This window comes from Tinamus guttatus, unplaced genomic scaffold (genome assembly GCF_059628265.1).
Source record: "Tinamus guttatus ecotype Peru unplaced genomic scaffold, ASM5962826v1 Tinamus_guttatus_pri_ptg000043l, whole genome shotgun sequence".
NCBI classification, from domain to species: domain Eukaryota; kingdom Metazoa; phylum Chordata; class Aves; order Tinamiformes; family Tinamidae; genus Tinamus; species Tinamus guttatus.
The window spans coordinates 285,604-310,621 of NW_028288577.1; the positions used below are offsets into that span (position 1 = coordinate 285,604).

The window sequence follows — 25,018 nt, forward strand, 5'->3', positions numbered from 1 at the left end:
CCGCGCGGCTCCTGCCGGCGCGGCAGCAGGTGGCACTCCAGCCTAAGCGGAGCCGCGTGCGGCCGGGCGGATCTTCCCGAGCGCCCAAGCGCGGCCGAGCCGGCTCACAGCCCTGCTAATCCGGAGCCGCGGGATGAGTCCGCAGGAGCTGCATGGAGCGGCTCCCTTGGAGCTCCTGCTGCGCCAGGGCAGCCTCCCCCAGCAGTCACGGTGCGAGGGAGCGGGTTGGCCTTTTCCTCAGGTTTCTTCTAAATCCTCCTCCAGCTGCGATGCAGCGACTGGGCTGCGAGTGCCCCGGAGCTCCCTGCCCAAGGCCCCGCTTGGGCCGAGCTCGCGGCCCGGCAGCGCCGCGTGCGCCAGGAGGAAGCATTCGTCCTCACGTGTGGCCGCCCCTGGCACCCGCTGCTCTTGTTTTGCTGATGAGCAATAAATCCGAACATTGTTTTCATGTTTATCTAGAGCCGTTTGTATTTTAGAGGCTGATTGCGGTCGGAATTTGCGTTGTTGCCCTGACGCAGGCCAAAGTCGCACGTTCATCAGGCTCTGGGTAGACTGAAGGCGCAAGGTCCTGTGTGTGTCCCAAAAACGTGTGTCCCAAAGATTAACGTCCCAGCTGCTGCCTCAGCCCCTATTTCACATATGTGCTACATATTTTTTCCCAGGGCTGTAGCAGAGAACTCTCTGTGTGCTGGAGGTGGGTTGGGAAGGAGGTTGCACAGAGATAAGACGTTTCTGAATTTCTATTTAAGACAAGTTTATCTTTGTTCCATTTAAGTCTGACGTGATGAACTGTAGTGGGGCTTACATGAACGCAGAGCCTCCAAGCCTAGTGCAAGCTCCACAGCCAAGCAGAACACGCGGCCCTGGCACGACCTTAGAGGGGCTGTTGGTGGCACTTGGGTCACTCGTCGCCCAGGGCTGCAGCCCCAAAGGTCGCGTTTCTCCAGCTCTATGTTGGGAACTTCAAAGGCCCCGCAGAGGTTTTGAGCACAGGGATGGGAAAAGCCACCCGTGTTTCTGGAGAGCGGCTCTGCGGCCAGGCCCCGGGCAGGGCTCTCCCGCTGCACGTCGGTGAAGGCCGCAGTGTGGACACGAGTGCAACGTGAGCAGCTCCTCAACCCCGAGCTGAGGCCGCCGCACGCTCGACCACCCTGCGGCAGTCCTGGTGCTCCAGGAGAGCTGCTTAGGGAGCTGGTTCCGAGGTGGAGGTACCAGCTCGGATTGTGACATGGGGTTTGTCCCGTGTCACCTCTGCGGGCTTGGGGGCCTAGATGCGCCTTTACAGATACAGAACCGCCAGGAAACAGCAACGGGAGCCCAACTGTTCCGAAGGAGGGCGCTCGGCGCGCACGCGCCCGCCCCGTGCACGCGCCCGCCCCGCGCACGCATGCGCGTGCGCGGGGCGGGCGCGTGCGCGGGGCGGGGCCGTGGCGGGGGCGTGTCCCGCGCGCGGCGCTGACGTCGGCGGCGCGCGGCCCCGCCCCCTCACCCCCCCCCCCCCTCCCGCTCGTGGGGGCGGGGGGCGGCGCGGCCGGCGCGCGATGGAGGCGGGCGGCGCGGGGGGGGCCGGGCCGGGCCGAGCCCACGTGTGAGGCGCCGCCGCCGCCGCCGCTTCCCGCGCCGCTCGCCGCCGCGCTCGGGCTGTAGGGGGGCCGCCGCGGGGCCGCGCCGGCGGAGGCGCGAGGGGCGGCGCGGGCCCGGGGCGGGGGGGGGCGCCGAGCGGGCGGGCGGGCGGGCCGGGGGGGGGGGATCACTGCGGCTCCGCGCGGCCATGGAGGCGGACGGCGGCCAGGCGAGCTCGGGCGGCGACGCGCAGCACGACCCCGGGTGAGTCGGCGTGGGGGGGGGGTGCGGAGCGGGGCCCGGCGGCGGCGGCAGCGGCAGCGGCGGCTGCTTCCCCCCCTGCTCCGCTCCGCTCCGCTCGGCGCCGCCGTGAGGTGCCCCGTCAAAATGGCCGATGCGGCGGCGCTGAGCTCCGCTCCGCTCTCCCCCCGCAGCAAGATGTTCATCGGCGGCCTCAGCTGGCAGACCTCCCCAGGTAAGGGCCGCGCGCCCGCGCGCCGCGCCGCGCCGCGGCCCCGCTGCCTCGCCTCTCTCTCCGCAGACAGCCTGCGGGACTACTTCAGCAAATTCGGCGAGATCCGCGAGTGCATGGTCATGCGGGACCCCACCACCAAGCGCTCCAGGTGAGGCGGCCGCGCCGGCTCCCCCGCGCGGGGCTCGCGGTGCCTCCGCTCCCGCCACCCCCCAACCTCCCGGCTCTTTGTCTGCCCGCGCAGAGGCTTCGGCTTCGTCACCTTCGCCGACCCGGCCAGCGTGGACAAGGTCCTGGCCCAGCCGCACCACGAGCTGGACTCCAAGACGGTAGGTGCCGTCGGCCCCGTCCCGCGGCTCCGCGCCGGCCCCTCGCCTCCGCGCTCCCTGCCGAGCTGTCAGCCCCGCGCGCCCGCTGCTATTTTTATTTCGTCTTTTCTCCCCCGCTCTTGGAGTTCACTTTTGATTTATAGAACGCTGTAACTTTTTTTTTTCCTGTTTTTTTTTTTTTCCTTTTTATCCTGATTTACCCGTGTCCAGCCGTGGCTCCTCCCCTCCCTTTATATTTTATTGAGCAGTGACATTGAAAAAATTGTAGAGTAAAACCAAACTTTCTTGGCATTACACTGCAGAGCACCTTCCACGGGGAACTGCTTATTTGTTTTGATTTTTTTCCTTTTTTTTTTTTTAATGTATATTTTGAGGTAGGAGTGGCTTAATGTCAAAACCAAAAACCTTCCTCTAGTGTCACCTCCTAAAGTCATTTTTTAATTTTTTTTTTTTTTTTACAAAGAATCCCCTCAGCTTATGCTGTCGGAGGGGCTGTGTTTGAGCCCCGCTGTCCCTTACGGCGGCGATGCGGGAGCTTGTGAGCGGAGGTGCTCCAGGAGCACAACTCCTGAATTCACAGTCGCTCTGTCCTTTTTGCAAAGCTTTTTGCTACGTTCCGTCTCGTGTTGGTAATACAGAAACGCCAGAGAGATTCAGCGGATCCATTTTTAATGAGCGTTATGCTTGCTCCGATCATTTATTGATTTATTTGCCGTGCAAGCGAAGCCCTTGACCCGATCCCGCGTTTTCAGTCCCGGGTCACACAATAGGCACCGGGTGCGTGCGGGTAGCGCCGGGGCCTGCGCGCCGCGGCGGTCAAGGCCGTGCCGAAGGATGAAGTTTGCGCGTGTCCTCACTTTGTCTCGATTTGAAGCCTGAGCAAACCTGGCGGAGGGGGGAAGGACACTGGTAGAGGTCATTGCTGTTCGGAAGCGCTCGGCCCGCAGGAGGGGTCGCCTTTGGGGACGGGAAGGACCGGATCGGTTTAACCGCCGGGCAGAGCGCGGTGCTGGCCCTGTCGAACGTCTTTGTCGCTGTAACTGTCTTTTCTACTGTGCGTTCGGGAGCCTGAACGCTGTATTTTGACGTGAGCGTGGTGTTGCGAGGAATCCTTTCTTAATGCTGCTACGTTCTGTGGGTCTGAGATGGACAGAGTTAACCGAAGGATAGGAGAGGCAGGAAGCAAACATGAGTGTATAATTTCACATGCAATTTACGTGAAAACAAAAAAGCCCCAAGCCTTTGTAGAAGCAGGTGGAATCTGGTGTTCTAATTCGACCTACAAATTCTGCTGGGTTTGTCTGGACACGTAGCCCTTGCTTTCACATTCCTTAATAATTTGATTTTAGGTTTAATCAGATATGGTAAGATAACTGATTCAGCTGTGCTCCTGAGATTAAACTCACCAGACTTTTCATGTACAGCTATATTCTCTATGTGTTTTTAAAGATAAATTTAGATAAGAGGAACAAAGGCAAACAGTATTTTGAATGAGAGTTTAAAACAAAATCATGAGAGGACACCCAGTCATCTCTGTGGCAATAATTAGGTCCTCTCTCAGCTTTCTTTTTTTTTTCTTTTTCTTTTTTTTTTCTTTTTTTTCTTTTGTCCCATATCACAGTTTGGTCCCTGCAATGTATTAATTTGACCTTTATTGGGGGAAAAGTGAAAGGCTGGACCAGGGCAAATTTACTTCGATTTTGATTATGTGATAACGATTGAATCAATGAAAAGGAAATCAACCTTAGAATTAGTCATACAGCTTAGAAGTAAAATACAAAACTATCCTGGTGCCCTTTCAGCCCTTTATTTGTAGACATATGAAAGTAACTGTTGTTTAGTGTAACATAGCATTTGACTCTGTTTCAACGTTCAGCGCAGGAGGCAGATCGGTTGGGTATTGGCATGGAAACGTCGCTCTTGTTTACAGTTACGTTAAAAGCTTTGTTTAGGTAATGGCCATTCATATCAGAAATAGTATTATAGTCATTTCCTAGAGGACTTGTAGATACAGTAAGTAGAATTGTACCTAACTAACTCATTTCTTTTGTAGATTTTTTTTGTTGTTTTTGTTTTGTTATTTAAATAGTTGACAGGGATATGCAAAAGGTATGGATCTGCCATGCTGATTGCCTGTGCTCCCCTTAAAAATGCTGATGATGTTTATGTGTAAGTTTGTGAGGGGAAATCCATCTGATTTAGCAGTGCTGCTGTTGTGAGGCAAAGGACCCTGTGGTCTTTGAACTGACCTTCAAATATGAATATTTTGCTTTAGAATTTAAAAGCTACCCCCAAGTTTTTGTTAGTGGATTTTTGCAGTAATGTCATTCTGGTGGGACTGGAGTTTATTCTGCTTTATTGAGAAAACCTTCGCTTTGGAAGCAAATGTAGAAATGTGCATATTTGCCTGTATCTTTGGATATCTCAATGGAAAATCCATACCTGTTGTATTTCCCTGGTAGACAAATGTCTAGTCAGTGCTGAATATATTTGTAGATCATGTTAATCTCTATGAAAAGGTTAGCTCTCTAGAAAAAGAGTTTGACTTTTTATGCTTTCTGAACAATGAAGTGTCATGTAATCACTCATTTCTCAGGAAATCCCCAAAATCCTATATTTATATCTAATGTTGACGAATTAATTTCAGTTGCACATCTGAAGATTGTGCTCTTTGCAATTTTGATCTATCAGTTGAGTAAAACCGCTAGTTCAGGCTTGTCTCACGGCTGTCTATCAGTGACATCACCACAGGAATAACGGTACCAGATGGAAACATCCCCTTTTCCTAAGCAGGGTTATCTTGAGGGGGGAAAAAACAACAACAAAGAAACCCAAACTGTTTTTCGAAGGCCTCTACTGCTAGATATTCCTTAACATGGTCCATAGTTAGAGATGACACTGCAAACAGTTGCAAGTTCCACAGCTGTGACAGAATTTAGCCCCTTAAAACATCCTCTTCCAGACTCTTTACTCAGAACATGCCCGTGGCAAGTGCTGCTGAAAATTAAAGGTGAAATCAATAGCATGGGGACACGTTTTATTGCAATCTTTTTAATGATGCCACATGAAGATGGGCATTTGGTTATAAGCTATGATTTGTATTTGTATCTAGCTGTTCACCTTTGGTGGTGTGTTTTTTGTTTTTTATTTTTTGAATCACAGAAAGCAGTTGTTTTTTTAAAAAAGATGACCCATGTGGAAGCTGTTTCTAAACCTGCAAAATGAGCATTTTGCATTGCAGAGTGGATGCGCGTTTCGATTTGCGCAGGGAGGCAGGAGTCAGCGCTGCACCTTAAACAAGGGGCCACGGGACAGACAGGTGGTTTTTCTTCCTTTTTGTCTCTGTGATAGTGGACTTCAGGTACACTTTAGGGAACTCCTTCATGGAAGATGTGTTTAAAACCTTATTTTCTTCTGGTTTAAAACACCTGTATATTTTCTTCACCTCTTTTCCCACCACATTTTCATAATCTTTCTTGCTGGCCTGAGTTTTTTTTCAGAGGATCTTGTATCCAAGATCAATTAGGGATGTTATTATGGAGGAAGATCTTGTAGTCCTTCTAACCGTGTAGTTTTAATAAGTAATTGAAATGTAAATAATTTGGCTTTAAGAGTCCTGAAATTCTTTTTTTTTGTGGAGTGCTGCTGGTCAGAGTTGACAAAACAAAGTAGAAAACCAAAAATGAAATAGGAAACTAACCCCGGAGCCCAGCAGGGCAGCCCCAGCTGGCGCGCAGGTGCCGGGAGCAGCAGGTGAGGGTCCTGCTCGGCGCTGCGACGAGCAGGGCAGGCAGCCCCGGAGCTCCCCAGCTCCCAGAGGAGCTCTCAATGACCCAATGTGCTGAATTACGAGCCTGAGAAATGAGGGATTAATATTTCAATGATTTGAGAAAAAAAAAATCAACAACAACAAAAGCTATCTTGTTGATTTCCCCTTTCTTTTTCCTCAGATTGACCCTAAAGTTGCATTTCCCCGACGAGCACAGCCTAAGGTAAGTAGGAGGATCGATAATAGGATTTCAGGCACACAGAGAATCATTGTTGCCAGGCAGTTCAGGTTTCAAACAGGGAATTGGCAGTGGAAGCTTTTAAAGCCGGAGTGCCTGGCGTCTTAAGGGTATCAGCGTATGGCTGCGAAGCTCCAGGAGAGCTGCTTTGTGTGGTACTGCGTGTCTGCAGTTTAACCACCTCCTCGCAGAGCCTCCCTGCGTCATGACTGCCTGCAAAGCACACACACTTCTCCGCTTCTAGCGGGAGTTTGTTGCTGTGTTACTTGCATTTGTTACACGATTTTCGCAACATGCTTTGCATGGTGTTTATGAAGAGCATTTGGATTAAGTGCAAACTTCAGGCTTGTTCTGAGCTGAGCTTTCAGTTTCGTGGTGGTGATGGATGGAAGCGTGTCTCTGCCTCCATTGTTTGCAAGTTGTCTTTTGTGTAACTTCTGAGATGCGTTTGGAGACTAACGAGCACTGGATCGCAGCTCTCCGATGAAGCTCCAGCTCCTCAGGCCCTAAGGTATTCTGCAAGAACAGCGAAACAATGAGCTTGAGGTCTCTTATCCGATGAGGCTGCCTGGATAAGTGACCTTCTTCCATGGCGCTCTTGTAGCGCGGCCAGTTTCCACGCTGGGACAGAGACACTTCAGCCATGCGCAGAGCGAGCCGTGCGCGCCCGCTGCTGCGCGGGGCTGCGAGGTGCCCTTCCTCGGGAGGGCCTGTTTATGGAGCAGGACGGCTTGTTGCTCTTTAGAACTGTGCTAACAAAAACAACGGATCAGCTTTCAAATCCAAATGGGCAGAGAGTTGTATTTGAGTTTTTTTTTTTTTTTTTTTTTTTAAAGCCAAAGGCCTTTTGTTACTGACTTTCATCTCTGTTTTTGAGAGCCTTTGGGAGGAACTTAATTTTACTGGTTTACACCATTTTGTTGTATACATGATGGTAATCTTGGGTTGCTTCTGTGTTCTTTCAAAAAGCGGAAAGAGAAGTGCAAAATTGTGGATGCAAGAAAATAGGGAGCAGTGGTTAAAATTTTGATGGCATGAGATTACCTGAGCAAATTCAAGTTAATTTTATTGTATGTAGTTCCTTATGGAAGCAAGCAATTTATGAGCACGTGGAACCATAAGTTTACTGTTAGGAGTTAGTTAGTTTTGCTGTATAAAACATGCACAAGAGAGAACCATGTGTGGTTGGGGCAGCCTAGGCATGTAGGAGAGGTGCTAGTGCTTGCTTTAAAGAAACAAACCAGAGGACTATTCCTACCCCCCCCCCCACTAATTTAGTTGAGTTTTTAGGGGTTCTTGTTTTGATGGGACATTATCTAATACCTAATTAGTGAGTAATGACGTGGCTGGCTTGCTTCTGTGCTAAGCAAAGGCCTTGTAGCATGCAGGGGTTTGGGGGCTGTGTGGTTAGATTAATACTGTCCTTTCAGATACATTTTTAAAGCTACCAGAATTTTGAATGGTTTCATGTCTAAAGGATGGAGATGATCTTGCCATGTTATTGATGTTTCTTTCTCCCTTTCTAATACTTTTTAAAGGCTTATTTGCATCTTAAATCGTCTTCAGTTGCCCGAGTTATTTGTCACTGTTATTTGTAAAAGTTTATAGTACTTGCAGTGAAGCTCTTAAACTGTCCCGTACCGTTTCCTCTGAAGCAATAAAGAAGGAGTATGTCTTAGGCTGTAGATATTAATGTGTTAAATTTCATGTTAAGGAATGCAAAATCAGGTCACTTTTACAAAGGGGATTCTGTTTTCCTCGGAGTGGTGCTCTGGGGGAAGGGGAGGGGGACGTTTGGTAACAGGCGTCTTTCAAGTGTGGGGGAATCCTGGCCCGTCGGTTGGATCCGCTCGGAGCAGGAGCTCGCGCGTTGCGGAGCGCTGGGTGCCCTCGCTCCTCTGCTCGTCCCCCACTGCTGCTTTCCAAGGCCTGGCTCTTCTGTGGACCCTCTTTTGGTCTGTTTTTGCTGTTGGAAAAGTCCTAAGATTGTAAAGAGCTTAACACAAAATTGGAGAAAATCAGATGCAATGAAGAACAGATTTTATATGGGTTGTGCCACATTATTCCTTCCTGCGTTTTATAATCTGGATTTTTTATTTCCTGTTTTTTTTTTTTCTTTTATTTAGTTATTGATTATATAATATATTAAGGCTTTGGACTTGAGTTTTTCATTGGTTCTAGTTGAGCAGGGAATGTTCAGTGCTCAAAAGTGACTCTGCTGTGGTCCAACTGACTGGCTAGTGCTCGGGTCCGTGGAGGTTAGTGAAACGTCCCTGTCCCTGTAGGGGTAGGAGATCTCTGTTCCCAGGTATCCTTCCTTCCCGGCGCGTTCGGCAGAATGCGGATCCGAGTGCCGAGGTGGCAGCTGCCCTGGGGAAGCTCCCCGGTTGGATTCCTGGGATGGGAACCTTCCCTTGCAGCCCTGGGCGGGCGGCACGGGCGCTGGGGCCGTGCTTGCCCCCTCGGGCCCGTGCGCGGGTCCCGCTCGTGTGCGCCGCCCGCCCGCTGCCCTCTGCCGTCCCGGGCTCCCTTCCGTGCTCCACCGTCCTCCCCTTGCAGCACCACCCCAGGGAAAGGCTTTTCCTGGGCTTTTCAAACTGTCTCCAGATCTGACACCTCTCTGGTGATGCAGATTGGTTACGGAGCAAGATGCGGCGGGTTGTAACAGAAGACAATTCTCTGATTATTTTTTTTTTTCCTTTTTTTTACAACCCTAGCAGCAAATCCTATGTGATCGCCTGCAGTAGATTACGCTGTCCTGTGTAATCCTGGTCTTCTTGGGAAGTCTAGGCTATAACTCAGCCATTGTTTTAGGAAATTTGCCGCGGGGGTTTAGCTTGTTGACGCTCTAGCGCAGGGCTAGCAGATGTACCTGGGCATCCTCGCAGCTGCCGCGGCTTGAGGGAAGCCTGTCTCACCTCCAAGTGCTGAAGGAGCTCTGTAATAGCTGATCATTTATAGCTCTGCTGCCGTAAAAATCCTTAAAAAGCCACAGTGACATGATGGTGCTGGGGGAAGCAGTTTTGTCTTCCGTTTTCAATATTGAACATTGCAGTCATTTAAATTGTTACTATCCAGCCTGTCAGTTCTGACACTATTCCCTACATCAAGCTGGAAAAGCTTTATTGAATTTAGCATCTTCATTAGATATTTCCAAATATAAGCATTTTTTTTTCTCTTGGGACCTGCTATTATAAAAAAAAAAATCTTAAGAGCAAAAACATAACAGCCTCAGTCCACGCAGAAGCTCTTTATTCACAAAAATATACTTATGTGGCTCACTGATTTTAGATGCTTCTTGGGGCAAAGCAATGTATGAGAGAGAGGCAGGGAGAGCATCAGTGTAAGCTCGTGCTTGGTGAGGTTACAGAACCGTGCGGGTGGCGTGGGCCTTTTCCACCTTCTCCCTCGTGTTCCCATCCATGCAGGGCTTGGTTCGGGGGTAGGAGCTGACAAAGGGGGCATCGGCGGCGCTCCCGGCGCTTGGCTTCGTGTTGACAAACCCCAGTGAAGTGGCTGCTGCAGGGCAGTGGGAGGAGGCCGTGCCTGCCTGGAGTAGCGCGCGGCCCAACCTGGGGATTGTTTGGAGCTAACCAGTGGATTTGGATGTCTGATTCCAATTACGTTAACTGTGGGTGGGGTGGGATATCTGATAAGCCTGGGCCAGAGTAACAGAGAGCTATTTTATCCCAAAGCAAATGAGGACCTTGAAAATCAAGAGTTCTGTTGTTTGTTTCCTCCCCTGCTCCTACCTCTAAACTCCTCCAGGTTAGTCCCACTACTTCCTATCTTATTTTAAGTACAGGGTAGACTTTGAAGTCTTTTCCAAAGAATGTGAACCGAACATGCTGGCAGGACTCGGGATTCTTCCCTTCCTGCCAGCCTTCCTTCCCCGCCAGGCTCTGAAGAGTAGCAAGGTCAGGCTTTTCCCTGTGCTTTTTCTCTTATTGCTCTGCATTTGCAGGTCTGAAAAGTGATGAGAGGAAGTATTTCCTGCCCTTATTAGCAGGTGTGTGTGTGTGTGTATATGTGTGTGTGTGTACCTTAATCTCAGTGTGTGAAGTGCCTCCCTGGTGGCGTTCAGGACTCTGTGCAGTTGGTGTTTGCATTCTTTGTCCACACTTGGGTTTTGTGTCCCTGTGGCAGCAGGTGGTCGGGTTCAGAAGCTGGGGAGTTTCGTGCAGTTTTGGCTGGTCGGCCCGAGCTGTCTCGGGCAGAGGAGGGTCAGGGTTTCGGCCCCCTTGTCTCGGTTTCCGTGTCTGGCTCTGGGCTGTGTTTGAGGCAGGGCCTGGCCTGGCAGCCGTGGCTCTGTGGGGTGTCCTGTGGAGCGCAGGGAGCTTTGCCAGAAGCAGGAGTTGCATTTTTGTTGATTTGCTGTTTTTCAGTTGTAAACACTTGTTTCTTCCTAACCACAGAGGTAGATTGTTCATGTTGTCCTTAATCCCCAGAGACCCATCTTGCACTTGCATAAAATATATGTCTTTCCATTATCATTGCCTAAGGACATCTTTCCTGTTAAGAATAGTCTTGTGTCTAATGTAGTTTCCTTCCCTTTGAGTTGGTGCTAACTAAAAATTAAAATTAAACATCACTTTGCTTGTGTGCCGTGGTCTTTTTGCCTTTTTTAAGAGACAACCTGTGATGGTGTGTGCAAGCTCACCTTCCTGCAGCAGATCCTGCCGCTCGGCTGCGGCAGGACGGGCTCTGGGCTGGGGAGGTTGGGGAGCGGAGCCGGAGCTGACACCCCTGTGCCTCCCTCTGCCTCCACGTTGAGCACATCGTGTCTGCAGAGCGCTGAGCCGCTCTCAGCCCGGGGGTAGGTCTGCTAATGACTGATCTAAAACCATCAAATTCATTTATTTGTCACTGCCAGTGACAGGCCAGTTAATGCTAATGGATTCTTTTTTTAGCCTGTTGACTCTGGTGATAGTCTTATAAATGTTGTGAAATCCGAAGCATTAGGGGAACTTGTAACTTATTTTTAGAGGAGAGTGCTAGTGAAACAGGATAACGTGGTGTGTGTAGATCAAAGTATATGCTGAGAAGGAAAAAGAACAACTCTTCTGTTTCATTAAGTCATACATCGATGTCTTTGCTGTTCCTAATAGTTATTTGAGTTTTCAATTGTATCTGAGTGTTCTCTTTACACACATTTTGGGTCGTGCTGGCAAGGGAGGGGAAGCTGTAAATAGAGCCAGTCATTTTAGGGAGGAAAAAATGGCTCGTTTCTGAAACGGGTTCATCTGTAGGGCCTGAGTCTTCCCTGGCCCTATTGTGCAAAAGCACTTAAGCATATACTTAAGTTGGCACAAGCATGTGGGTGCCTTGCTGAATCAGGATGGTCTAAAAGCACATTATTAAATGCTTTGTTGAACTGCAGAGCCTGCAGCAGAAAAAGATTAAAAGATTATTTTGTGTATTTGACAGTATTTTGTATATGGTCAGTTCCATCATTTCTTTTCCAGAGAGAGAAGGTTCATCTTTCTCTCATTTTACCCTTTACCAGAGGATCTGTCTCTCAAGAAAACATTAGTCTGCTCTTTTCTCAAAAAAAAAAAAAAAAAGACGATTGCGGTATGAAGCTGTCTCCGTAGCATCTGTCTCCTTCTCTTTTTTCTTTTTTAAAAAAGGCATCGACCAAGTTTGAATTAGTCTTCAGCTCTGCAGTCACACGTCCTGTTTGCCTTAGTCACTGAAGTAATTCCGTCAACGACACGAGTGGTGTCCGGCGTGGCTCGGGTTTCCAGGGTATTGGTGCCGCAGGCCTCGCGGCTCGCGCGGTTCTCCGCTCGGTGTGAATCACTGCAGGCAGGGCAGCCAGCAGTGTTAATAAGTTACCTCAGCTTTGGCATTTTGCTGCTCTCCTGTTGCAAATGTCTCCATTATTTTTTAAGTGCAGGAGAAGTTTTAAGGATATTGAGAGCTGTTTCTCTCCCACTCAGTCGTTCTTCCTTGTGGGACATCTGCAGTTGAGTGTTAAGATGGCGCTTTGGGATCTTCTGATAAAGCGAGGACCCTTCCCTGCCGAGATTTAGGTGGTTTTACACATGGCGAATAGCTGCAGAGACCTCCGCAAGTAAAGCTAGGTGTGAACAAGGTTCCATAATGTATTGGTGACGTGTGCAGGGCAAGGAGGGTGAAGGAAAAGCAGCAGTGAGAGCCCCAGAAAGCGTCACTGCCGCTGCCCTTCCCTCCCCCTGCAAGGACTTGCATTAATTTCCCCCTGACTCTGATGTACAATAGGGAGGAGGTTTCAAGCTGACTGGAGGGGCAAAGGTCCGAGAAAACTGCTGTAGCAAGAAGCGATGCAGAGTGACAGTAATGAAGTGGCCTGGCAGGTGGGAGGGAGACGGGTACCTAGCGAGTCAAGGCGCTCCCAGGGTTTGGAGCTGCTCGGGCCCGTTGGCCGGTTTTGCTCTGCGGGTTTTGTCCGGGGGTTGCGAAATGCTGGAAACTAAAATCTCAGGTGACAGCCTTCAATTTCCTCCTCTGCTGCTGGTTAATGAGCCTGGCCGCTTCCTTGTGGGTATGCGCTCGGTTGTGTCTCCTTGCGCGTTGGCGCCGCCGGCTCCGAGCGCAGCGTCGCGTTGTGCGGGGTCAGCGTCGCACCGAAGCGAGGGCCGGGGCGAGGGCAGGACGTGACGCCGTGCGCCAGGCCGGGGCGGCGAGACCGGCTCCTGGCGCGCTCAGGGGACGCAGCGCCCGCAGGCAGAGCTCGCAGAGGGCGTCGCGGCAGTCGCTGCAGATACGTTGTTGGGGAGTCCTTGGGAAGGGCCGTCTGAGGCCGCAAGCAGCAGCTCGGCGCTCGCGCGAGCACCGTCCAGCCGCTGCCGGGCTGCGCGGCGTCGCTGCGGTCGCAGGCCCGTTCGTGAGCAGCTCGCGGGCCGCAGATCTGCAGGGCTCTGCTGGCAGAGCTGCTGCTGAAGGGGCCGTTGTGAGTGATTCTTCTGGAGGGCCTCCTAAAAGCAGGAATCTCTGTATATCTTTCCATTTGGTGACATTACCGATCATTTATGCCCAGAGATGGGGCGTTATTGTTTCCTATTGCAGGTCTCAGCTGTAACAATAGCCCCGGTGCGTCTGCAGAGCGTTGAGGCTTTTGCCAAGGGATTGCAGAGTGGGGGAGATGAGTATAAAGGACGTTCACTTGCTGGCGAAATGCAGCTACTTCTGGTGTTGTATTTGGCAGACCTACAAAGCCTGTAGCAACACTTTGTGCTCAGTGAATTGTGCAAAGGAACAGAAAACAGTGAAAAGAAATCGCGAGTCGCTATTGAGATGTAAAATACAACAGGAATTTGCTGAGGACACGGGGCTCCGTCCCACCCTCTGGCAGGGCGCGCTGCAGTGGCGCTCGGTGACACCCCGTCACCCTGCAGCGCTGCTGCCCGTCCTGAGCCACCAGTGCAGCCGGAGGCGGTGGCTTCCTTGTCCCCCTGCCCCTCTGCAGGGTCTGTGGGGTAAGTCCTCCTCTCTCACGAGCCCCCGGCCCCGGCGCTGCTGTGCGTGCGGCTCGAGCCGCCCTGGCCCAGCAGCTCTGCGCTCGCCGCGCTGGCCGAGCCGGGCCGGCTCCTCGCCACGGGCAGCGCCCGCGGGCGCCGAGGGGCGTGCGGGGAGCCCGGCCGGCCGAGCTGCGGCCCCGGCACGGGGCTGGGGCTGGGGAGGCCGCCCCGTGGCCTCAAGAGGCTCAAAGGGTGGGAGGAGGAGGGCACCGAGGGGCTCTCGGAGCATCCCAGCGCCGCAGAAAATGTGGCCGCTTCCTGGTTCCTAGTTGGTGCCTGGGGGTAAACGGTCTCCTCTGTGTTGGAGATGCTGGCGACGTCCCTGCGCGTTGGGAAGGAAGTGTGTGACACGCAGCTGTGCCGGGGGCCAGCGACTTGCGTGTGATTCCTGTTGGGGGGACCAAGTTGAGGTTTTTGCTGTAACTGACTTTTGATTGAAGATCCTCGGCGGAGGCCCGGCCTGCGCGCGCCGGCGGCTCCGTGTCGCGTGCCGGGTGTGCAGCAGCGCCGGCGGGGAGGCTGCGCCGCGGGGAAAGGAGACCGGGCGGCCGGGCCGGCACGGCGGGCGCTGGGGCCGCGGGCAGCGCGCGGGGACGGCTGCGCCCGCCGTGTCGCTGGGCTTGGTGTCCTCGGGCCGTGCGAGCAGCCCGCCAGGCCCGCGCCGCGCCGGCGGTGTGTGTGTGAGATGGGAGTTGTCATCATCGTGCGCGAGAGCTACGTGGATAGATCTTAACCAGTCACATCCTTCGTGTCGTCGATTTTCCAGATGAAATGAAACGATAGTTGGAAGTCCTCTGTAGTGAAGATTTCCCCCAAATTCTGTGAGCATGGCTTTGATTTTGTTGTTGTGGTTAATTAGAAACCAGTTTACATTTCTAGGCCTCTGCTTTGTAGGTATCTCCAGTGGATATTTTAGTAGGGCTTTTTCTTTTCCCTCTCAATCAAGTGTGTATATGCAAATAGGAGAAAAAAAAAGCAAGATGTAGAATAACAAAAAAAAGTAATTTAGTTACCAGTCCAAAGACTTTAATGCTAAAGAACCATGAAGAAATGTTATTGGAACTATAATTGCAGATATAAGCTGTGATAATCTGTCTTCATGCTTTTATAGCCCCCATCACTGTCATCTGAACACATGAAGCGATGAGAGTGTGTGCAGAGCTTTATTCTGCTGCTGCTACATAATCCTGATCTCTTGCAACGTGTGGGAAGTTAAGTGTCAATTAATTTGAAAATGATGGCAAAATTAAAAAGGGCAGGGGGAGAGAGATGAGTGTCCTGCAGAAACATAACCTCGTTTCTTCTAGCCCACAACTGGAAGAACACTTTTAACAGAATAAATGTCTTGCATGCAGATGGCCAGTGGAAATTTTGCTGTTTCTCAGTGTTTTAGGTGCCTTGGCAGGTGCAGTCCCTCAGCTCCGGAGGGGCCTCCCTGTGTTTCCTTGAAACGTTTTAGATTTCCTGCAGCTGAGAGGAGAGCAGCAGCACCTGTTTATGTTCGCCAGCAGCGGAGGTGGTTGGATCAGTGCAGACAAATGGTGCTTCTTGAGGTGGAGCAGAGAGCAAATCCCGAATTGCTGGGCCTGGTTATTTGTGCCAGTTATGCAGGTAAAAATGTGCTCTGGTTTGCAGAGAGGCAGAGGGCAAAGAGGTGACTTGGTGGTTGTTGCAGGAGTCTTCCCGGTGCTTGGCCGCTCGCGGCATTAACTACCTGGCGGCCCCAGGGTCCTCGTGGGCCGCGGGCAGCAGCGCCGGGCTCTGCTCGCTGGCTCCTCTGCCCCTCGCTCTTGCTTTGTGCTTCCCTGGCAGGTGTGTTAAACGCCTGGGGTCCCTCTCTGCCTTGAACCATTTTCATGGAAATGGGTTGCTCAGGGTTACTTGGGACCCGCGGGAGACATGAGGCAGCGGCCGGGGGTGCTGGTGTGTCTCGGTGAGCGTTGGAGCAGCGGGGCACAGCGTGGGCCTCGAGGTGCAGGTCAGAACCGCTCTGGGGCGAGCAGGCTGTGGGGGGGGACCTGCATGTGGAGTCCGTGACTGCTCATAGGGGATTTTTATTTACCTACGTTTTCATTTAGGAAATTTGGAGGAGAAAATACAGCTATTCTGAAGGAATAGGTGCAGGAGAATCTGCAGCTTCTAAAACTACTTTGACTTGCTTTGGCACTGAGGTAGAGCCAGGTAAAAATCCTAACTGTGTATGTTATTGGTGGAGTTTTCTCAATTACCGTGTTGGTTATCTCTGCATTCGTTGAAGTCAGCAGGAATTAACGAGACTTCCATTAGAGCAGGTCAAGACAAAGCCCCTAATTGCCTAGTACGCTTTAGGCCACGTTTAAAACAAAAATGGAAAAGGGTAAAGTGCCCAAATCCACAAAGAAGTAGGTAATGAGGTTTTCAGAGACACCTACCTGCCTGTCTTCCATTTGAAATCAAAATGCAATAGGGATGTTCTGAAAGTTTCTGGGCTTCATCTCTAGTTACCAAGATGCCAGTAGAAAAATGGCTCTTGGAAAAGCTCTGCTTGAAATGTAATTGAAAATCTGTGGGACACAGGATTCTGGAGACTTGTGCATAGTGTTTTCATAAATGACTCAAGTGCTGCAATGACTTAAACTGGTTTAGATCTGACCCTTAATCTCGTCATATTTGGATGAGGTAAGTGATTGTCATCAGCCTCGTTCCGTGGGTGCGAACACAGACGTGCTGCTCCTGTGTCCCGAAATCCTCGGGATGGTGAAACTGGCCCGTGCCTCGGGAGAGGGGGTCCCAGAGCTTCGGGTGCCGAGGCCGTGCGGAGCGTGGTGCGGAGCGTTCGGGGCTCCCGTTTGCGCTGCGGGAGCCGCGGGGCTCGGCGCGTGCCCGGCGGTGCCGTGGGCAGCGCGTGTCCCCTGCTGCGTGGGGAGCTCTGCGTTTTCTCCAGCCCCCGCGCGGTGACGAAGCTTTGTGTGAGGGTTGCGCGCTGTTGCGTCACCGGCACCGCTGGGGACAGCAGGGTTCAGCCGTTCCGCCCTCTGCGAGCGGCTCTCGGAGCTCGGTGACTCGTTAGGAGCAGTGGCTCCAAGCAGGCCTGCTCTCGTGGGGCGCTCCAAACATCCCCGGGGCCAGGGCCTGTCCGAGGGGACAGGCTAAAGCGTTCTGGAGGAGGGTGCCAGTGCGCAGGAGAGCGGCCACGTGCAGCGCACGCGCCAGGCCCCGCGCGAGGGGCAGGAGAGGAACCGAGCGCGGGGCGCGCGGGGCTGCCCGGGGCGCGCAGCCCTGTCACAGGGGTGCCCGGGGTGTCCGGGGCGCGCGGCTCCGTCGCGGGGCTGCCCGGGGTGCCCGGGGCGCACGGCCCCGTCACAGGGGTGCCCGGGGTGCCGGGGCGCGCGGCTCCGTCGCGGGGGTGCCCGGGGTGCCCAGGGCGCGCGGCTCCGTCGCGGGGGTGCCCGGGGTGCCCGGGGCGCACGGCCCCGTCACAGGGGTGCCCGGGGTGCCGGGGCGCGCGGCTCCGTCCGGGGGTGCCCGGGGTGCCCAGGGCGCGCGGCTCCGTCGCGGGGGTGCCCGGGGCGCACGGCCCCGTCGCGGGCTGCTCCTGTCAGGGCAGCCTGGCTGTGCCACAGCAGGGCCGCGGGGACGGGGCTGGTTAGGGGACACGGCCCTCCCTGCCTCCTGATCCCTCCTGCCTAATAAATCTAATACTAAAATTAGTGCTGGTCTCCCTGGGCCATAATTCTTGCTGAGATTATAGAGAATTGTGTGTGCAGAGAAGAATTGTGGCTGTGTGTTTGGGGCTGGGTTTTTGTGTTTGCTCTTTTAATAACCTTGAGTGTCCAATTTCCAGGTTTTCTTACTTAGCCCCCTGTCTTCTTCCCCTTTCCTCTTTCCAGAAGTGCTTAGCTTTTCTGTGTATTTTGGCTATTTAAGCCCCTGTCACTGCAGGCAGATGAGTTCCTTGGGAGCTCTTCTGAAGGTTTTGTAATTGAGTCTTTTACCACGGCGACAGGATATTATTAACCTTCAGTAAAGCAATTTATTTCATACTCCTTTGTGGGGATAAGCCTTTTTTTCCCCCAGGAAAATACGTATGTGGAAAGGTTTTGCATACAGGGGTAGCTGGACTTAAAGCAGTGATTATGATTTAAAAAAAAAATTACAGGAGAAATAGTTCTGTTTGTGTGAGCTTAAAATTAACTTCTGGCGCTGGGTGAGTGCGGCCCCGCTCCCCACAGCATTTGTGTTTTAAAGAACGTACTTGGGGCTGGGAGTGGGGCCGTACCCCACGCGGGAGCGCCGGCGCTCGGCTCCTTTCCTCCCCTATGGGCAGGGGGGCGGTGGGACACGTCCTCCGGGGCTCCCTCTGGCCCCGGCCTCTGCCCCCGGAGCGGGGCGGCCCTTCCGGAGGCCGCAGGAGCGGCGGTGCCGGCGGGGAGGCCGCGGGGCCGGGGCGCGTCCGGGTGCCGCAGGGCTGGAGTGCGTCCGGGCGCTGCTGGCCCGTCATGGCTCCCCCTGACCCTCTGCCAGGTACCCCCGGTGTCGCGTCTCGGTGGGCTTTGCTCTGCGCTTCACTGGGCTGCTGAACTTCAAAAAAGCCATTGGTGACGTGTGTGTCGTGACCGGCGCGGTCGCGGAGCGCCCCGCGCGCCTCGCCGCGGCCTGGCAGCTGGCGTATTTGTTGTGAAGCTTCGCTCGCAGAATCTCTCTATTTTAAAAACGGCTAAGCTACGTTTCCCCCCACCCCCGGTTCCTTCACTCTGCCTGTTGTTGTCATCATCGAGCCCCACAAGCTGCAAAAAAAAAAAAAAAAATTTAAAAGCTTCCCCACCAGAGATTTAATTAAAATATTGTGAAAGGCAGTCATTGAAAACGAGAAACCTTTTGAGTGGAAGGCACCCTGATTTCCCTCCGCGGAGCTTTTTGTCACCATAGAGATGAAAAGAGAAGCTCAAAATTGCGCTCTCCCTTGTGCCGCTACCAAGGGGACGGCTGCAGGTAGCAGCTGCGCTGGAGCCCGCGGCCCCGAGCGCTTCCCTGGCGCCGCGCGCCTTAACCCTTCGCTCCCGCGCGGCCCTGCTCCGCGCTCGGCGTTCCCTGCTCCGCGCTCGGCGTTCCCTGCTCCTTCCCGCACGCCGGGTGCATGAAGGGGCCAGGCCGCCCGCGCTGGCGCCCCGGGGCCGCGGCTCCGTGTGCCGCCTCAGCTTGGTCCTGCTGCTGCAGAAATGGGGGCTTTCCTTGCTGCTCTCCAGCAGGGATTGAGCCTCTCTGGTTCTTTCTGAAAATCGAAATGGGGATTTTTTTTTTCTTTTTATTTTGAAATAAATGTCTTTTTTTCCCCTCCTTCCAGCAACCCCTCTCAAAACATAGGGATTAGTAAACCAAAAGTACACGCTGCGAGTGCTAAAACCACTGTGATACAGTTTCAAAGACAGTCACAGAAATGGAAGATTATCGGGGGGCACACGACACTGGGCAGTGTTTTGCTTTTAATCGTTTTAAAAACATTTTTTTTTCTCCCTAATTGTATTAAAACAGGGTGAAGAGCAGGCACAAGTGGATTCTTGGCACAAACATCCCAGACAAATGAAAGTAAAATGTATATTCAAGCTGTCTGCTGTTGTGTATTTTACCCCATACCTGTCTTTATGCCCAATCTCAAATGCACTTAATGGTTTCGTTAGTAAGCTTTTTGAGCGAGACCTGTTGTGCTTAAACTTGGTGGTGAAATGAGTGTTACCCGTGTAATGGCATGATTAATAGGGAGTATTACCAAATTGTAATTTGCAAATTAATGGTTTAACTCTTAGATTAAATATACAGTTGTGTTCTTGTGTAATGTTACAAGACAAAATTAGATCATGTGTTTAAAAGGGAAGGACCTAATCCAGGATCGGTGGGATATTCCCAGGGTCTTTGAGCTTTGCATTAGGCCTTTTCCTCGCTGTCATGAGGGTGCAGATCTGTAACCCAAGCAAGGTTGCTCCAACGTGCATGCGACTGCAGGAACAAGCTGTTAACATCTAAACTACCAGGGAGATCAATTATATTAGGCACAAAATAATAGAATTACTTGTTTCCATGGTGGTGGTGACTAAGGCCACCTGGCTGATGTTTGGGTTCGGGTTGTACCTGGCAGGCTAATCCAAGTGATGCTGCTGTGCACGTGTGTGTATATTTGAGTACTTGCAGAATTATAAATGGGTTTCGAAGCAGGGAGTGCTTGGGAGCCGCGCTCGCTCTGATCCCTTTGCCCTCGTGCTTTCCCTGCCTGCCGCTACCGAGGAGCGTCCCGTGGAGCGGGGCGCTGTGGGGACCGGGGCGCTGCGTGGCGGTGCCCGCGCCGGAGCCGCTGCCGGCCGCGGGTGTTCCCGTCCGGCGCAGAGGGAAGGGGAGGCCGAGCAGTGCCCTGGGCCAGGGCTCCCGTGCGAGGCCTGGGAACGCGCCCGGGCGCGGAGGTCGCAGCTCCCAGCCCCAGGTTCGTGCTGCAGTGAGTTGCTGCCACTTTAAAGCAAAGCAGAGGAACAGATGAGCGCTGCACAGCTTAGGTTACGTAATCTCTTTCGGGTTTAATGTCAGGACTCCCTGAGCCCCATCCGGTGCCAAAGTTTCCAATCTGGCTCATAATACTGTGGAATGTCCTTTGAATTTTTCTCTTTATTAATAGTTCCCCTACTGTGGCGTGCTCCTCGGCGGTCCGCGTGCCTCCGAGCTGCGCTCCGCGGGCGCTTCCCGCCGCAGCGCGCGGAGCGGCTCACGTGCGCCTTCCTTGTGAGCTTCGGAACGGGCTGGGGAAGGGGGCGGCAGGAGAGCGGGGACGGGGCCTGTGGGACGAGGCGGCCACCCGCACACGTAGTCGAAGCCGGTGAGGCCGGAGGGAGGAGAGGCCCCTGCCGCGGTCCTGGCCGTGGAGCCGGCGTCACGGGTGAGACCGACCCGAGACAGGAGTTCCGAACCGCGCAGCTGGCCAGCCCTGGCTCCTCCAGGTGCAGGTGCTCTTCACAAGCACAGTCATATTAGCTGGACTGCATTTAAAAAATACATAGCTTGCTTATTTCTAGAACGGTGGTTTTATATGGTATTAAGTTTTTAATGATTTAAAATGAAGTTCAGGCTATTAATCTCCACTGTTTCTCTCTGATCTCTTGCGTGTAGTGGAGACAGGCAGTTCTGGAGGCAGAGCAGCAGTGTTTTTGAGAGCCAAGGGGCTCTGTGATACAGGATGCCAGTGCTTTTTCCTCATTCCGAACTCCATAAGTAGGTGGTTTTGCAGTTACTCTCCGTTCCTGCTGGGATTGTCTCTAATTTCCTGTGTTTCCTGATGTCTGGCATTTTTCTGAAAGCCCTAGTTCTGGTTATGTCAATGTCATTTACATACTTTTTAAGATAAAAACGATAGCTGTGTAAGCAGATAAACGCATGCGTGTGTATATACGTAGGCACATATGCCGAGGGGAGGGGAACTGAAATGTGATGCTCTCCGACGAAGCCTCGGAGTCAAATAGAAACCACAAGATGTGTATGTTTAGAGCAGACTTGTGATTTACCAGCAACCTCAAGCACTCAAAATACTTCTGCCCTCATTGAGACAGCTTCCCTAACGTTAGCTGTTGCATAACATTCTCGTGCCAGTTAAAGCTGTTGAAAAACACTGCGAGGAAGGTATTTAATATATTGTGAACATCAGTGTAATGTAGCAGCTGTCTAAAAGCAAAAATGTGAGGAGCAGAGCAGTCTGCCTGCCTCCTTTGGCAAACCCGTGCGGCGTGGGCTGAACTTGCAGGTAGGGCAGTCCGTGCTCTGGGTGTTCAATCTCCCAGGCTCTTGGTCTCTTTTTACTACTTTAAATGGTGGTTTAACTAGGAAGGAGGGACAGCAGCTGGGGGCGAGTGGAGGAATCATAGAATCATAGAATGCTTAGGGTTGGAAGGGACCTCTAGAGATCATCTAGTCCAACCCCCCTGCATACGCAGGGACACCTAAAGCACGTGGCGCAGGACTGCATCCAAGCGGGTTTTGAAGATCTCCAGAGAAGGAGACAGAGAAGGAGGGAGTGATATGTCCAATTTTTTTTGCAAATGTAAGTATAGTCCTTGCTACCTTGCTCAACAGAGAGAGTATTTAGTGATTCCTTCCTGGACTCCATGATTATGAGTGAATTATGAAGCAAAACTGATACTGCTGTCACGATCTTGACTGTGAGCCCTGTGGTGCAGAATCAGTAGTGTGTCCGTGCCCAGGAAACCCAAGCAGCTCCTGGAGGGATGCTAACGGAGCAGCTGCTGGGGCTCGCTGCGTGCTGGGCTGCGGCTGCGGCCCCGGGGAGCCCCTGCCGCGTCCAGAGCCGCTCCGAGCCCCGGCCGCGGGATCAGCGCGTTACTGCTCTGCGTACCCTGAACGAGCCACACTTGGGACGTTCTTCTTCTCATTATGGAGTAAAACATTTTAGGTTGCGTCTCTTTTCCAGTAGATGTTCACAAGCAGAAATATTGCCCCACGTCAGTGGGGAGCACTGCGTACACTCGTTTATAAATATACGTATGCACAGATATACACACACAAGCATTGGATGCCAGAGTCACTTATATCTGTCTGAGTGTCCAAGAAGTGTGACTGGCATCAGTGAAAAAGGGAGAGGGAAAGGGAAATGAGTTATAGCATTTGGTCTCTAAACTGCTATTTTTTACAGTATCCTGGAAGAGCCTTCGCACTAATGACGCCAAGCAATAAATAACACAGGGAAGATTAATAGCTGCCCATGGTAGCAAATTATAGTTGATTTATTGCACATAATATATACAGGTGCAGCTAATTTAATTAAACACAAGACCTTTTTAATGCTGTAAAGACATCCCTCTAAAAGCACAGCAGCACTATGATACTGTAATAGGGCTTTAAGTGAAATAAGTGGCATTACAGACAAAGCTGTGTTTGGTCTGATCAGCCTCTCGTGTCTTTGGGGGAGGGAATATTTTCCATAATCATTAATGCCACGTTAAGTCGGGTATGCCGTAACAAAGTCCGGTTCAGCGCAGCGGTGCGAGCTGCGTTACGCAGCGTGCGCAGCCGTTGCGTTCGGCAGCTCCACGGTGCTGCGCGGGGAACGGCCCCGTCGGGACAGGGATCGGGAGCACAACAGGGCAGAGCTCCTGGAGCCTCTGCGCTTGCTGCTGCGTTGGCTTCTGCCCACCCTCCATCCCGGGGCTGGGGAAGGGGAATGTGCTCCCAGAAACGGCCTTGGAGCCCTGGCACGTGGGCGCACGCTGGCACTTGTGGGCGCTCTCTGGAGAGGAGGAACCTACGGCCACGGGGGATGTCTGCGCTAAAAACCATTGCAGAAGCAGCCTATCTGTGTACGTATATGAAAACACAACCCCCTTACACCAGTCCCTCTGCCCGCGGCCGCTGTAACGTGGACGTGAGCGGCTCTGGGGTGCCCTGCAGAGCAGCTCCCTCTGCTCGCCCTGGTCGTGGGGCCTTCACGTGCGGGACGGTGCCCCGCGATGCTCTGCCACCGCTACCTGAGTATCTGGGGAGGGTAGAAGGCTCGAGGAGCTGACTGATTAATTTTTCTCTAAGTTTTTCTCCCCTCTGTTGCCTTTGTTTGAAGTATGTAATCAGGGAAGGAAAGCGGATTTGGGCTGGATGGGTGTGCATGTGAATGCTTAATTTCTCTAACTCAGGCACTCATGTGGACACATGTACCCTGCCGCACGCTGCGCTACACACGTCTCCTCCAACGCGTGCAGGGGATGGACACGTTGGGGTTTACCTTAGCACGGCAGTTTTTGTGTTCGAATCCTCCCCATTGGAGCTGCGTGGGAGCGCGGGGGTGTCTGCGCGTGGCGGGGGCGGCGCAGCGCCGCGCATCTCCCGGCAGAAATCAAACACCCACTTGACCTTCCTCTCCCCGGGCCCGGGATGAGCTCCAGCAGCTCTTGGTCGTAAATCTTCGCCGCGCGTTTGCTGCGGTCCAGCCCGCCCGTTAGTCACAGCTGGGGCTTCCGGTTTAGGTTCAAGCAGATATTTGTTGTCAGGAGCTGGCAGGGGAGGCGGGAGCAGCGCAGGAGCGCGGGCGCCGCCGGCACCGCTGCCCTCGCGCGCTGGATGGAGCCGCGTGGAGGAGGAGGAGGAGGAGGGCCCTGGGTGAAGGCTGTGCCAGTTTGCAAAGCAGAAAAGCTTTCCCCAGGTGAACGGGCTTCTCAAGCAACGTGAAGCGAGTTGCTCCCGTGCATTTTCCAGAGTGTGCATGCCTGGAGCATCCCGAGTCCAGCGCTGCGGATGGGAATCCTGCAGGGCTTGCATGGCAGAGGGCTGTGAATGCAGAGGGATTTTCTTTTTAAAAAAAAAAAAAAAAAAAAAAGGCTAGAAATGTGTATTTCCACATGGGCGTCAGAACTTAAGTATCATCTCATAGGAAGCAGCGAGTACAAGAGCTCGGCCCTGTGGAAGCAACCGCCCGCTTGGCAATACGGTGCTTCCACGGGAAGGAATGTCCCCGCGTGTCCCCGGCGCCCGCGTGAAGAACCCGCCGCCCTGTTGCTCTGCTGAGCGGGTGGTGGCCATGACTCGTGTGCCCCGGGGCTCTGCGATGAAGGGTCTGGGAACGCGGGCCAGAACTTCGCACTTGTCAGGGCTGCTTGGGAGCTGCCATGAAAACACTCTAATCTGGGTTATATTTGATGATGAAACGTTGCAAAGTATATTGTTCCCCCATCACCTTTCGCTCTTCTGTGGTCACTTTTGTGTTAAATGGCAGAGGGAGCCAGGACTGGAGCACTTTTGACTTTGAACCTGCATTTATGCTGCTTTTCTGGTTTGGGAGGAAGGAAATTTCAAAAAAAAAATTTCTCTGGGAATGAAACATACAGCGTTATTTTAATTTTGCATGGCAAAGTTAACACTGTGTTCTAGCGGAGCGCGATGTTTGCCCGTCCGTGCAGTACTAGCTCTGCTCGTACTTGCAGTCCCGGTTCTGTTCCCTGGACTGGTGCTGGAGGCAGCGTTTCCATCGCTGCGCCCGCCTGGTGGCTCGGAGGCGTCTCCTCAGCACGCGGCGAGCGCGACCGTGGCCGTCGGTGTGCGCGTGCCGGCGCATGCGGCGCGGAGGGGACGGGGCTGCGCCCGCGCTCGGCCCCGCTCCGCGACCGGGAAGAGGCCGCGGGAAGTGCT

At 53.0% G+C, this 25,018-nt stretch overlaps 1 protein-coding gene across 4 annotated transcripts in view; it reads left to right on the plus strand.

Annotated features, from left to right (window-relative positions):
• The first annotated feature begins 1,749 nt into the window (after positions 1–1,749).
• Positions 1,750–25,018, plus strand: part of MSI2 (musashi RNA binding protein 2) — a 116,430-nt gene continuing 93,161 nt past the window's right edge. For all 4 annotated transcript variants that reach the window (XM_088535681.1, XM_088535689.1, XM_088535696.1 and 1 more), the window contains exons 1-5: positions 1,750–1,827; positions 1,998–2,038; positions 2,105–2,186; positions 2,280–2,364; positions 6,315–6,356. In XM_088535681.1, the coding sequence (XP_088391807.1) occupies positions 1,772–1,827; positions 1,998–2,038; positions 2,105–2,186; positions 2,280–2,364; positions 6,315–6,356 (306 nt within the window). In that variant the 5' untranslated portion in view covers positions 1,750–1,771. The remainder of the gene's footprint in view (positions 1,828–1,997; positions 2,039–2,104; positions 2,187–2,279; positions 2,365–6,314; positions 6,357–25,018) is intronic.